The sequence below is a fragment of the Mixophyes fleayi genome, chromosome 8 (genome assembly GCF_038048845.1).
Source record: "Mixophyes fleayi isolate aMixFle1 chromosome 8, aMixFle1.hap1, whole genome shotgun sequence".
Taxonomy (NCBI): domain Eukaryota; kingdom Metazoa; phylum Chordata; class Amphibia; order Anura; family Limnodynastidae; genus Mixophyes; species Mixophyes fleayi.
This window is the reverse complement of record NC_134409.1, coordinates 3651802-3667635: the sequence shown is the minus strand read 5'-3', so window position 1 is coordinate 3667635 and position 15834 is coordinate 3651802. Positions and strand designations below refer to the sequence as shown.

The window sequence follows — 15834 nt, the reverse complement described above, 5'->3', positions numbered from 1 at the left end:
GAGTGTCCAGATTAGCGAGTCGGCAATGTATTTGTAACGCTTTATGATGGATTTATAACCTTGTAATGGAAACGTTCTTATCAGCAATAAGCTGCTATTTGTATATTTTATTGTACCAGCGTATTGATGTGTGACAGCAACACATTCAAATTTATAAACTGATCTAATTCTGCCGAGGTGCTAAAACGTTTCGTCAGCCGCAAGCCGGAAAATCCAACTTTTATTGCACTACTCCAAATGTTTATGGCATCCCAAGAGATAAAATATTTCACTAAAAGTCCTTTGAGATGAGTTGTAACATGCAGACCCTCAGCTATGTGTACAGTGTACCTTTATGTGTATAATATGTGTGCAGTTGTTTCATAAACATCACATTGTGTCTTTATCACAATCCTGTAAGGTTTGCTGAATACATTGTTTGTCTTCCTAGTTTCCCTCTGGGTAAGCCTTGTATTTACGTCTTGGAGGAAGTTGTTTGTTTTAATGGCCCCAAGATATGTAATTTCTGCATTGGATACAATTATATCCAAAGAGCAGCTTTGTGCTTTATGCCAGGGTAACAAATATACACATTACTTCCTGGTAATATAAATACATAACAGAAAAATACATAAGTAGGCTCAAAAGAAAAAGCTATTTTATTATTATTGTCTATTTTTTATAAAGCGCCAGTCTTATCACACAGCGCTTAATGGAGAATGTGTAGTTATTCATATCGGTTTTTGCTCCATAGGAGCTTACAGTCTAAATTTACTAACACACACACACACGCCCAGACTAGTGCTAATTTTGGTCAGCATCCAATTAACCAGGAGTATGTTTTTGGAGTGTGGGAGGAAACTGGAGCACCTGCAGGAAACCCACGCAAACACGGGGAGAACATACAAACTCCATACAGATAAGGTTCATGACCCCAGCGCTGTGAGACAACAATGGGAACCATTGACTAATGTTAGCATGACCGATATTCTGCCAGCAACTTGGGCCAAAATGACCAACGGCCCCAATTGATATTTAACTTAAATTGTGCATGGTTGTTACCACCGATTGACCGAGCATGGTATTGATCCTGCTACTAGGGATCAGCTGCCTGTGGTCATCTTAACAGATGTCTCTACTTTTATAGAAAGATAGATCTATGACATGGTGAAACGAAGAGACCCATCCTCTGCTGTGCCAGCGCCTCTAATGGGCATCATCCTTCTGTGCCACCCCCAGCACGTCATTCTCCCAACGTTACTTGGTATAAACTCCAAGGGCAGCTAACGCAACTATTAGATATTGTTTCATATGGGGATACGCTATACAAGGGGAAGAAATGGTTCTTAGTGGTGGCTGTAGCTCTGTGTATTAATGTGAGTTTGTAGATCTTTCTATAAGAAAACGTACGGATCTTGGTGAACCATTTGCTAATCTTCACCCACTCACCTGCGGCTCAGGTAATCAGACCCTACATACTTTAGCAGTAGATGCATAAAATTGTGCCTGCGTGTAATTGCATCGGTGATGGATGAACATTGCCAGATTATAGAGATTTTCTGTGAATTTCTGAGTAAAACGCTTTAGTCAGTGATGATAGAAGACTGTGTCACCCCACATGGTGAGTTGTTTATCAGATGACAGACATGGTGGACACGAATCCGTAAACCTGCTTGTAAAAAATGATTGCACAAGTTGACACGTGGCGTTACAGAAGAACGTTTTACACTTCCATAAATGGCGCTTAGTGTCACACCAACAGCTACTTTATATAATGCCTGATATATTTTTGAAACAGAGAAGGTGGGGGTGGAGGGTATCACTGATTTTCCCCCAGCAATCATCATCATCATCATCACCATTTATTTATATAGTGCCACTGATTCCGCAGCGCTGTACAGAGAACTCATTCACATCAGTCCCTGCCCCATTGGGGCTTACAGTCTAAATTCCCTAACACACACACACACACACAGAAAAACACCTGTGTTAATACCTCCACATTGCAAATAGGTTTCTACTCAGGCTGTACCACTAATATTCGATATTTCAAACCTGCATAACGGGTCGACTTCAAATGGAAATTATACTGAAACATTGGCTGCATTAGCTTTTATATATATATATATATATATATATATATATATATATATATATAAAGTGCTTTTTTTGTCATAGAACTCTCAGAACTTGGTTTCAGCACCTTTTTTCAACGGATTTTCCAAGTTTTAAAAGTAACTTTTGAACATTTGATGTTTGGTCCACGTGGACTTGAATCGCGCTGTCGAGCGTAGCAGGTCGGTGGCACAATCATTAAAGCGGTGCATGCGGCTGCTTGTGTGGCGAGTCTGATGCATGCGTACATCGTCCGCGCTGGTTGTGATGGCGCTGTTCAGCTTGTGATTGGTCATGTGGTGGCGCGCTGAGAGCTTACTGCAGACGGCAACCGTTATGTTTCCTTACACAACTGACGTGTGTGGGTGTGTGTACAGTGATTGACTACATGACGTGAGTTCCGACACCTTTTTTCTTTAAAAAAAACACTGTATATATTTACATATATATATATATATATATATATATATATCTCATACTCACCAACTTTGGAGATCACACCTCTGGGAAGGGACGTATATTGGGGGCGTGGCCACGTGAATTGCATGTTTAGGCCCCACCCCTCTGCTAAACAGTACCAATTCCGTTCTATTACAGCAGAGGGTAGTGCCAGGATCATGCAATTAGCCCCATCCCCACTCACGTAGGCAGAATGTGGTAGATTCCTTAAATTTGTGAGATATCTATAATATAAATGTCTAGTGGCGTGTGTTAGTCTGTCTGTGTGTGTGGAAAAAATAAAACCAAGCTGCAGCGCCACCTGCTGGGCGGAGTTATACACTGACCTACTAAATTCTTAGTGTGTGTGGAAAAAAAAATTCAGAAAGGGCTAAAATTTGGTATACTAAGATGTTTTTAATTTGTTAATTTAATTTGTTAATTGTTAAAAGTGTTTATAAAGATTTTTAAAAAAAATATATATATATATATTTCTTGAAGGAGAAGTGACAGTTGGGAGTGGTTGGTGGTTGCCGGGGGTGACAGTGGGGAGTGGTTGGTGGTTGCTGGGGGTGACAGTGGGGAGTGGTTGGTGGTTGCCGGGGGTGACAGTGGGGAGTGGTTGGTGGTTGAGGCCTGGGCTATGGCCCAAATGCATGACAAGAACCTTTTTAACACCTTAAGTAGCTTGATTTGACTAGAATGCATGAGTATCATGCACGGGTTAACTTGTATGTGTGTGTATATATATATAATTAGGAGAAGCCCACAGCAGGTTGAACAAGACATGTAATATTTCAGGTGAAACTTTGTAACGCAACAGACACAGCGGAGGACTTTTCCTTTTATACATAAACACACTCCAGGCCGTCCGTTATTTCCCATGAATGGGGGAGCGTGACTGAGACTGATTACAGGTGCTGCTGTATACTGTACTTTAAATAAAATGCAGCTGGGTCTATTACTCCTTTGCTGCCATAAATCAAAATTACAGGTCTCGTTACACTTCATAGCAGAGTATCTGTCCAGGCCTTTGGTATTTAATGGATCACTGAGATTTCATCTTTAGTTGTAAGGATAAACAGTTCTGTATTGTGACATAATGATGAACATGTTTTCTGCGTTATACTGCGGATTTAACCCTCGCTGTCCTGTATCACTGCAGCTCCAAACTGTCTGCTAAGTGGCTTCGGGCAGGTTGTGCATGGGTAACATTGTTGCATTATTGACGTGCAGGAAATGCATACTCTGTGCAGTCAGACCTCCATTTTATGTTTTAAGGGACTAGTAAAATTGCCGTAAAATCCAGGAAAGTGTAAAATTAGGGAAAAGTCTAAACGGGTACCAGGCACATCTGCCCTTGGTGCACAGGTGGAGTGTTAGGGGCGTGTGGTCATACCCCATCTGTTGTTCATGGCCGCATCCCATTTATTTATTTTTTAACACTTTTATTTATGAGATTGACAACAAAAAGTAGTAAGCACAGTGGATACATTTAGTTCCACAATAAACACAAAAAAGTTACAGAATTTGGAGCACATTTTTTTTTTTTTCTCTCTTTCTTTTTTTCCTTTGAATTGAAGGCATTTAAGGAACAGGTAAGTACATGTATAGGCACGAGGACGCAGGCCAGCACCCCTCCTCCCCTTTTTAAAACTAACTATTCAGAAGACAGATTTTCGATCGGCGGGTCTCTGGCACACATACGTAATTCATACCATCCTGTATTATGAAACCTTTTCCAAATTTGTATGCGTATATCTTGCGGTAAAAGGTCTATTAGGCTTTCCCAGGTGTTAAAGAAATTTTCAACTCTGCTTTCTTTTTGTAAAGAGGATTCTATCCAATCCATGCGGAAGACATGGTAAAGTTTTTGTCTAAATAGTGATAGTGTAGGTGGTTCTTTCTGGGCCCAGACCTGCAGAACACTTTTCCTAACTGCCGCCGAAATAGCAAGTAGTCATTTTCTACAACCCTTGGTCACCTTAATTTCTGCTGGCAAGATTCCGAATATTGCCCATTCCGGGGAGAGTGGGACATAGTTTATCAAATGGGCAAGTGAGTATCTCCAGATCTGGACCCAGAAACGCTTTATATGAGGGCAGTCCCACAGCCGCATCCCATTTTGCTGTGGCCACTCCCCCTTCTATCCATGCTACATTATCATATTGGAAAATCCTGGAGGTGCTGAAATAAGAACATATGTTGTAAGTTGGGAAATTACATTTATTTGTGTGGGGTTTTTTTTTTTGTTTTATAATGACTATTTAAATGAAGGACATGCACCCACTTTTGAAAAGCCACAAAACTGCAGAATGTTCCCCTGGTAAAGTGCGGAACAAAGTTCCATAAAAGGATGGAGCATGGACGGACAGCTAAACGCCCAGGTGTATCCACCATAAAACTGTTTAATGACGGCTGTGGTTTTTCTCCATTCAGTAATATCCATTAAAACCACATCTTGGATGTAGGAGAAAGAGCCACAAAACCTGTGTTAAACTGGACGTTACATGTGCACAGTGCTTAGGTAGAAAAACTCATACTCAACTCGTACATACTGAATCGTAACTAGAAATTCTGGTGCCCTGGGTGAGAGACCCTAATTGGTGGCATTATATAAATAAATGATAATAATAATTAAAAGCACCCAAACCTCCCCAGTATTAAATGAATAGTCCATCAAAAAAAATAAATTAATAGCTCTCACTTACATGTGTATAGCCCATACCCCCATTACATTTATAGCCCCTCACACTCACCACATTATTTAATTAATAGCCCACGCAACATTCACCCCCAAAATATCAAATTCAATTTCCTGATTTCAATGTGTTGTAACCGAATCTATGGTATAATCAGTGTTCATCTTCTGATCTAACTGAAATGCAAATATTTGAAGGATACGACACCGCTGGTAATTCTGTTTGATGGTTTAATTGCTAAATTCCACTACTTTAAAGAACGTTCCACCTTACCGTAACGCTAGCCCCTGTTTGTGTCTTCCTATCACATCGCATCTGTCAAGCAAACGTTTGTAGATACATTCCAGCTGTCAGCAGCGAGTCTGTGCTGTTCTTCCTTGTCTCCCCATAACACGCTGTACAGGGGAATAGTAATAATAGTGTAACCCTATCTGCTGTTATGTATGTACGTGACAATAATACAGAAGAATCTCTCTGACATATACCGCTGCCAGATACTGACTCACTCGCCACAGACTTTCCCCCATTCACTAAATGCTGGAGCCAGACAGATTTATTTCATCCATGGCCACAGCATTCGCAGTACGAGCCTCCTCTGGCACTCTTACAGATGGAGTAGACTTTACTGCTACACTGAAAATATGAAACCATGTGACAGTGCTTCTCCATACACTTCATCACAATAAGTCTGATCTATATCTTATTGTTGTTAATTAGTGAATCAAGTGGCTTCTGAAATAAAGGCCTGCTTCATCTGTGTCTACAATGATGCTGTACAAATCCAGATCTGGGGCCTGATTCATTAAGGATCTTAACTTGAGAAACTTCTTATTTCAGTCTCCTGGACAAAACCATGTTACAATACAAGGGGTGCAATTTAGTATTCTGTTTTGCACATAAGGTAAATACTGACTGTTTTTTCATGTAGCACACTATGATCACAAGGTCTGGGAATAATGTTACCTCTTCTTATATGTAGATATGTTACTGTTCTCTTATTATGGATGTTATATATTAGATTGATAGAATTTCTCTCTCTGTTTTGACTCCCTTCGATCTTGTGTTTGTTTTTTTAGATCGGCAGAACTTGCAACACGGTACGCAAATTTCTCAGAGGGCGTCTGTAAACCGGGCTACACTTCTGCAATGATGGCGGCCATCTTTCCAAAGTAGGTAGCCCTGCAGTTCAATATTTCGTTATGGGGCTTCTCCCCCGTTTGGATACTAACCAGATTCCCTGCTGTAATTTAATGTTTAATATTTTAGACAAAACTGTTACATATTAACAAGAATGTTAATTGCTTTGTTCTCTGCCTTGATTATTATCATCTTTTAAGATGAAACTTTGTTCATTCTATTAAATGTTATCAATGTAGACATGTTACAAAACAGCATTTGCACTATCGCATATTTACAAATTATGCTAATTGACTACGGATGTGGGGCAGTCTTTGACAGGAGTATGGGGGTATGTAGTGAGCAACTTTAGAATGATATTCTGAGTAATCAGCGCTTCAGCAACTTATGGTATTTCACTCCCCTGTAGCAATCCAAAATATCCTACTGTTGTTTTAAAGTTATAAAGTGATATATTTGGCCTTCTGCAGAGATCTTTGATGCTGGACTGGACACTCAGCTGCAAGAAGACGGTGTAAACCTTGTAGTGATTATTAATCTCACAAAAAGAAAGATCTAAATATTTTAAAAACCCTTTTACCCCGAATGTTTCCTTATGATCAAAGCGCACAGAATCATTTGTCATCACTTCTATCTTAAAGGCGCAACTACCATCTACTAGGGAAATTTTCCCAAGCTTCTCCCTACTTTAGCCAGAGTCCCAGGGTTTCTAGTTTCTTTCACAGTCCCTGACAAACACCAGGGGGTAAATGTATCAAGCTGAGAGTTTTCCGGCGGGTTTGAAAGTGGAGATGTTGCCTATAGCAACCAATCAGATTCTAGCTTTCATTTTGTAGAATGTACTAAATATATGATAGCTAGAATCTGATTGTTTTTTCAAACACACTGGAAAACTCTCAGCTTGATACATTTACCCCACGGTGTGTTGCAGGAGGGCCAATAACAAGCCGATTGTGGGATGGGACTGGACCTCCTCTCACCACCCCACCCCCCTTTAAAGAGGAGCCACAGGAAAAATGACAGGATAGAGCAGCCCTCCAGCGATGACTCTGGATCCAAGTTGGCCAATAATTTTGGTGGCCAAGTTAGACAGATATATTGACCACCGATCAGACTGAATGGTGGCTCTTATAAATCTCCATTAGTCCTGTCAGCTGATGGCTTCCCGCACATAGCAATCAAGGCCAACTACATTTTCTGGCAGGAACAATTAACATTCAGACAGCTTTCCATTTTGGTCAATGTTCCTTAGTGATGGATGAAGCCCCACACACATACATGTTTGGGCCAATGTTGTCTTAGATAACAAAATTGTCACCTGTATGCAGGGCCGGATTAAGGGAATGGAGGCCCCTGGGCTAAGGGGGCCTCCATTCCCCTCGCTCGGCATAAAAAGTTGGTCGAAATTTCTGTAGTGTGTACCCAGCTTAAGCAATTGCAAACCTTGACTGTCCATCATGCGGTGTCCTTACCTGCGTGTGTTCTCTATTCACATGACGTACGTGTACTAAATCACAGCGGTGGAAGTGCAGGGTCGGTGGTGTCCCTGGTTTGCTGGTATAAAGAGTACAGCATGATATTGGGAATCATTGTTGTGTTACTCACATATGTCAGGTTATTTGTACAGATAGTACCTGCTGGGTGCAGACTACACACAAGTGTTATTGTAAGATATCGAGACGGCGACAAATCACTATAATGAGAGGGAGACTGAGAATGAGGCTCATCCTTCACTCTCGTAGTTTGTGGCAGATAGAAAATGAAAGAGATTCTGTTTCCAGTATTGTACAACCTTTGCTCTATGACCCCCACAATACAAAGATTTAGGAGGTTCACCCCCTCAGTGGTATTTAGTCATCTCTTCCCATAAGATACGTATCAGACCACAGACATCACTAAGGGGTCTCATATCCTGCAGCAGACAAGTCAGACAAAAGCCCCTCTCTTCTAGGGATAACGCTCGCTCTGCAATTGTCGTGGTGAAGAGATACATTGAGAGTGGATTTGGAGAGTTTGATTTTATCACTCACTGCTGATTAATTGTATCCGGTGGTGGATTCTCTTTCAGTTTATGGACCTTAATATAAATGCTTCTTTGTGCAGATGTAAGGGACCCTGAGGTCTCTGTGTTTGTGTCTGTATGTGTGTGTGTGTGTGTGTGTGTTTGTGTGTGTGTGTGCCTGTATGTGTGTGTGTGTGTGTGTTTGTGTGTGCCTGTATGTGTGTTTGTGTCTGTATGTGTGTGTGTTTGTGTGTGCCTGTATGTTATGTGTGTGTGCCTGTATGTGCGTGTGCCTGTATGTGTGTGTGTGTGTGTGTGTGTGTGTGTGTTTGTGTGTGCCTGTATATGTTATGTGTGTGTGCGTGTGCCTGTGTGTTTGTGTGTGCCTGTATATGTTATGTGTGTGTGCGTGTGCCTGTGTGTGTGTGTGTGCCTGTATATGTTATGTGTGTGTGTGTGTGTGTGTGTGTGTGTGTGTGTGTCTGTATGTATGTGTGTGTGTGCCTGTTAAAATGCATAGCGGGGAAGTTTTCCCCAAATAACACACACTGTGACATAACCTTTTAACAAACCAAATAAAAACACGGACACCAAATTAAAGTTGTAATGAATGACGGTATTTATTAAATTTAAACTAATAGGACTGTAAGGCGGAGGAGAGCAGGGCAGTCAGGAACGCAAAACCAATAAGGTGGAAAGGTCAGACCATAGTACCACCAACCCAGGATCATACCTTATCTATTGGCCGGTGCTAAGATCAAGTCCAACGGCAAGACTACGCCCCCTATTAACTCCGCCAGTATAAACCATACAAAACTGGCCCAATGGACCTCCTAACATACGGACCAACCATGGTATAACACCATAACCACAGAGGGGTAGTGACCTATGACAAGATCACCCGAGCACCATATGCCCAGTTACCGACTGCACTGTTCTCCTACTCTAACCAACTAACAACTACTAATACTGCCCATAAACTTGCAGATAGGGAGGGAGGAATCCAGAAGCAGGAAGAACTGTATCCTGTCTGCACTGACTTATAACTGTGTATAAGTCCCAACCCCTTCCTGCTCCCATTGGTTGAAATTCCAGGAATCCACAGATAATAGGTTCTTTGGCAAGTCACTCACCCGCATGATTTTAACTGCGTTTAGTCTAATGGACACACTTCTCATGTGTGTGGGTGTCATATACACAGTGATCTGTAGTGATCTGAGCAGTTAGCAAAGTAATACAACTAGGTAAAGATGGTATCTGGAATATATAGGTTACATTTAAAAATTGGGTAGCTTGGGTAGCAGAGCTCCACACAGTGACTCTATGAGGAGGAGCTTAATAATCTTGTCTGTGTGTATGATAATCCACTCATTACCTTGTGCAGCAGTGCTCCTCACAGTGACTGTAGGAGGAGGAGGTAAGTGATTATATCGCTGTGTTATCTGCCCACTCCCACAAGTCTTCCTCACCATTGACAACATGACACTCTCCCTAGCCCGCTATGCCAGCTGCCTTGGAGTGATCCTCACCCCACCTTTACTTTACACACCCAATCCCTCACGCTGTCATGTAGCTCCTCCTTCTAAATATTGCCAGAATACGCCTTTTTCACACTCTGGACATTACCAAATTCATTATTCATTCTCTCATTATCTCCCACCTTGGCTACTGTAACCTCATCCTTTCTGATTTTCTGTCAACTGTCTATTCCGTTATAATCCATCCTAGGACACACAAGATACTTTCCCTCACGCCCTCTTATATCTGCCCCTGACCTTCCCCTTTTCTCTAGTGACCACCTCTCATTCTGCCCTCCAAAACTTCTCCTGCGCTGCTCCCCACTTAAACCCTAGAACCCCCTCACCTGCCTGACCAGACTCTCCCAACTTTCAGTCTTCTAAGTGTGAACCCAGCTCTCCGCTATACCCTGTCCTACCCCCACCTGATGTTACACCCTCATGTTCTACCAGCGTCAGTCTCGTGTCCACTCTGAGTTCTAATAGGCCTCTTACTCTCGACCAATGATAAGCACCCTGATACGCGTCAGAGGCCTCCCACTAACCTTCATAAAGGCCACACATTACCCTTAATCTCAGTAATAAGATAAAACAATAGATTAAATCAGAGAAAGAGACACCGATCTGTAATAATATATCACAAGTGTTACACGCTCTAACTAATACATCTGACAATAAACAGGAAGGAGCTGAGGGACCCCTGGTGCCCATCACTGTTCTAGACTGTAAGCTCTTGTGGCAGCGCCCTCTCTACCACCTATTTCACATATGCAGCTTCTTCGTCAACCTTTTATGTGCGTGTTCTGGATTTATGTATGTTTTGTATATGCTATACCATCTGTCCGGGCTGCAGAGTTACCATTAAACGATCATGATGATGATGATCGCTGAGTGACGGCAATTATTTACCTTTTTCTTTTCTTACTAGTTTTTAAAATGTTATAGACACCCAGTTCCTGGACAACTAGTCCCACGTTACACATACATGTAACCGGATTATTGCTGCAGTGTTAGTCTGTCTGTACCGAGGAGCGACATCCAGATATGTCTTCCACATGCTGATATTGAATAGATTCATAGAGATCAAATTAGAAGTCAAAGTATTTAAATGATTTTATTTTCCATAAAAAAATTAGATAAAGTTTTCCAGAATCATTCAACCAAAAAGTGAGGCGGCGTTCCCCGGAGAAGCCGTAACCACACCGGCGCCCTCTCTGCGCTTCTGACCACCTCTGTCCGCTGCAAACTATAGAGAGAGACAATCAGGTGCATCAGCCAATGCTTCTTCTCAGCGATTATATTGTATAAAGAACTGATATTGAGAGGGTTTCATATTACAGTGTGACGGGTAGTTCATGTCTGTGTGTATAACATTCCCCTCATTACCTAGTGCAGCGGTGCTCCTCACAGTGCCCGCAGGAGGAGGTGCTCGGTGACCATATTTTTGTGTCTGACATTCCCCTACGATAGCAGTGCTCCTCACAGTGACAGTGGGAGGAGGAGACAAGCCGCTGACATGAAAGTAACATCTGCAACGGACAGATGAGGTCTGGAAGGAGATGAAAACGTGGCAGTAGAGTGAGGCAGAGAAGGGAGAGAACACATATTACATTATTTGCAGATGGTGTGATGACAGGAGAACACAATGGGAAAGTGCTTTACGTGATTTATGGATTATGACAATAAACGGTTCCAGTACATGAAAGCAGCAGTCAGTATAGACGGGGCCATGAGGCAGTAAGGAAGGAAGAGTTCTGGGGAGAAATCAGGAGTATATTCAGAGCTGCATAATGAGTTAGAAGCTAGAACCTGCCCCCGGTAATAATGGAATCACAGAGGTTGGTAAAGACGAAGCAGCAGAAAAGCAGATTAAACATAACCCCATGTCTGTGCTGCAGCAGAAAGCATTGCTGCTGTCAGGGAGTGCTGGTCTTTGTAGTTCCACTTGGGAGGCTCTTAGGCTACCTTCTGGTAAGTTTTATATTGTGTAAATATTGCTGGATGTCTCTTCATGTTCTCTCCTTGTCATCTTAGTGCTACATGTAATAAGTGCAAAAGTTATTTTTTCAAATAATTAGTGAGGTGGACCCACCTCTTCCGACAAGCTTATAATATTCCTCAACCAACCTCCTACCCTCCCTAGGTTACCCTATAACCACCGTCTACACAGCTAACACAAGACAACAACCCTCTGACCAACATTGCTGTGTGACTGATCATACAGCCCATTGAATACTTTTACCTTTGCATTCTAGCTGAAAAATATGCAAACCATTGTCCCATAGATTGTAAGCTTGCGAGCAGGGCCCTCTTACCTCTCTGTCTGTATTACCCTGTATTATTTTATTACTGTTTGTCCCCAATTGTAAAGTGCTACGGAATCTGCTGGCGCTATATAAATAAATGTTGATGATGATGATAATAACGGCTGATCACACTCTCTCACATCTGACCATAAACCCCGAGTACTGTGTGTATATATATATATATATATATATATATATATATATATATATATATATATATAAAACGTATGGTATTAATGTGCTATGTATTCACTAACGCTGGAATGTAATATTAATCAAAGCAGCATTTCAATGAAACGACTTTACATGGAAATACACATTGTGTTGATAGAGCCATTACACATGTATGACAGGCAGATTGAGCTACAACGGTTACATGCTTAATTAAATACGCGTAGCCCCACGACGTAGTCATTTCCTGATGCTTTAACAATTACTATTCACTTAAGAGAAAGAACAGACCGTCTTCCAATCTCAGAAGTTCTGGATGTTGGAAAGTTAAATGGAAATAAATGAAAACCAAATGTGCTCTCAGAAAGTCGTTCCGCGTCCCACAAGAGCTGGATGGATGGGGCTAATGACTTTGGGGGCAGGTCGGGAGCACATTTGCCATTAGCCGAATACAAAGCTGAGCCGCCAAAATGAAATTCAAACACGTCTTATTCCAAGTTTCACTGACAGCGAAAGACACACGATCCACCTCTGATTAGTTTTCATCAATGGAAGAGAATGTGTAACCAGGCTCCAAGGAGCGGTATAAAGGCTGTGGATCACCCAGACATGTTAAATGAGGAAGGTCAAGAGTTCACGGAGCCACCTTCACTGATTTAATTTAGAACGACCTCTAATTAATATATCATTGTTGTTTCATTGATACCTGCCAGAGGCCTATGGATAGCACTCAGGGGAGACCAGCGGGTTCAAGACATTGATACACTTATTAAAGAGTAGAAGATATATTTAAAGAGTTATCAGTAAAAAAAAAAGATTTATTGTCTTAATAAAGAGCAGCTGGATTTCTGAGGTCAGCCGAGGGTCCTGCTCGATTTACTGTGTAATAAGAAGGTGTAAAATGTTTGTTTTTAATGTGGTTATTGTGACAGTGTGGAAAGTTCAGCGCGTATTAATGGAGCAATCCTGAAAGCATTCGTTGAAGGTCATGCATTAGATGTGGGCCAGAAACTGATTTATTTTTGCAGTCCCTATGTGGACTGCCCATGGTGCAAGCCTACTTTCTGGTCTTTGAAGACGTGGCTGCAAACTAGAGGCGGAATAATCTAAAGAGACACAGTCTAAAAGTGGAAACACGTCAAAGGCCGCCTGCTGTCTGGGCTCTTACCTCCATAGTTTAGGAGTATTTTACACAACTTTTCTGAGCACTCCTCTTTTCTGTAGACAGGCAGGAACTGAGCGCCTTGGAAATCAAAAAATTTCTCCCTGGCCGGCTGCTGACATGAATTAGAAGCAGGCCCCAGCTTCTTACATGTGAAGGTGACGTTTGCTGGTCCTCCAGGTCGGCGTTACCCTGCTAGAGTGGCGCTGGGCTCTGATGTCACAGCCAAGCGCAACATCTTGCTCTGTATTTCTCCAAATTATTATTTAAATTACTCTCCATCACATTTCTTTGAACCAAACATGTTTGATCCCTGGAAGATTTATAGTTTTCGGGAAGAGGCAGAGTCCAGTTTTAAAATAAAGCCTAAATGTTCATGATCTGTAACCAACTTCATATTGTGAATGGACCCAAGATCTCTAAACATTTTTATCTTCCCAAATATTTAGCACTGTCAGCGATGTGACTCTGTGTACTGTACAGCTCCAGCATAGGTGCAGCTTTATAATACGGACAAGTATTCTTTAAGTGATTCTTACAGAGTAAACGGTTATGTTTCCCGTTATGTGAACCAGTGTTACAGCAGTGAGAACTTCTGTTTTGGATTTTTTAAAATTTCTTTGGAAATCATAATTGTATTTTTCATTTTATAAGTAATGTGTTCGACTTCCTGAAAGTACATCAACTTGGTGCTGTATGAGGACATATTACCTTATTCAAGCCCTCAATCAGGTGCATAGAGAATGGCATTAAAAATAGAGACTGAGGGCCTGATACGTTAAGGAATGTAAATGCTATATTTTACGTAAAATCGCTTTACGCATGCCCAGAACCAGACTACACGCCAGTGAGCGCAGCAACGTTCAATTCATCTTCGAGCACAAAGGTCCCTTATTACAGCCTACGATTTCATGGGTGTAACGGGGAGAGGGACTGGACGAATGCACGTAGTCAGTGTACAGTAAGGACGTGCAGAGCTGGAGCTTCGATTCAAGGTCTGGGCATCTCTAAGATACGTGTTTTCTGTTTAATCCCTTGTACCAGCTACAGGTCAGGTGTAAGTGCTGATTACTAGTGATGACGCTGTGTATACAGCTAGAACATGTGTCTGTAATCAGGGGCAATTGTAACAATGTATTAATAATTTCCTGATAAATGTATTTTATGGAAAGAAAGAAAAATAGAAAAAAAAACTTTTTTAAATGTTATAATGTCATCAGTGATAATATTATTGACAGGTGACATTAATTGAATAGTTTTTTCTGTGCATTCTTCTGTGACTTTATATTCCACATATGTACAGGACATATCCTGCAGTGTCTGTTAGATCAGAGCGGACCTAGACCCGTATTCCTCACCAGACGGATCTTCACATCCGCTCCTTGTTGAATACGGACGTGCGTATTGCCCGATTTATGTGCAGTTTTAATTAAAAGCAATTTACGTGCGTCTTGCGTGCCTCAATATCTATCAGGAAATCTATGATTTTGTCTGGGGAATATCTTTAAAGAGGTACCCGCTGACCTGCACATGTTATGCCGACATTGGTAAACAGAATCGTGTGAATCCTTCTGGTCATGTGGCGGCTGCTTCCTTTAAGGTAAATGCAGATCCTCTCCGTCATTGCACGGGAAGACTCCACATGTGAGAAACAGCAGAGAGACCTAGTGATGGAGCAAGAGGAGAGTGCAGAGAAGGGGACAGAGAGGATGCAGAGATCCAAATATTAGCATTCCTGCTGGGTTTATCTAACATTTCTTCTGCATATTGATAAGCATGTGACAGGAAGAGTAAATTCCAGATGTGCCCAGATTCTTTCCCAGACTCGGTGACTCAGTTCCCTGGGTTTTCCTTATGGAAATGTTTATGACTTAAAGGAGAACACAATGGTGATTGAGCTGCATGTATATATATTATATATATATATATATATATATATATATATATATATATATATATGTGTATATATATATATATATATATATATATATGTGTATATATATATATATATATATATATGTGTATATATATATATATATATATATATATATATATATATATATATATATATGGCAAACCATGATTTAAAGGACAACCGATGCCCAAAATATACATTTTCAGATATGAACCATGGATGTAAAGTAGATTGTTGAGTGTAACCATGACACTAATTCTGCAGCTATGTCACAAAGTTACGTACTTACCCTACTCCCCCCCCCCCCCCCCCGCCATTAGGGGCAGCTGAAGCTCCCACCACATCTTTAGGACAGTGATAGGATCTGGTACAGGGGGAAAGGCTGATACT

General features: G+C 41.3%; 1 protein-coding gene across 7 annotated transcripts in view; it reads left to right on the top strand.

The window, feature by feature from the left end:
• Positions 1-15834, top strand: part of ST3GAL3 (ST3 beta-galactoside alpha-2,3-sialyltransferase 3) — a 239927-nt gene that overhangs the window by 158076 nt on the left and 66017 nt on the right. For all 7 annotated transcript variants that reach the window (XM_075181687.1, XM_075181688.1, XM_075181689.1 and 4 more), the window contains one exon: positions 6311-6403. In XM_075181687.1, coding sequence (XP_075037788.1) covers positions 6311-6403 — 93 coding nt within the window. The remainder of the gene's footprint in view (positions 1-6310; positions 6404-15834) is intronic.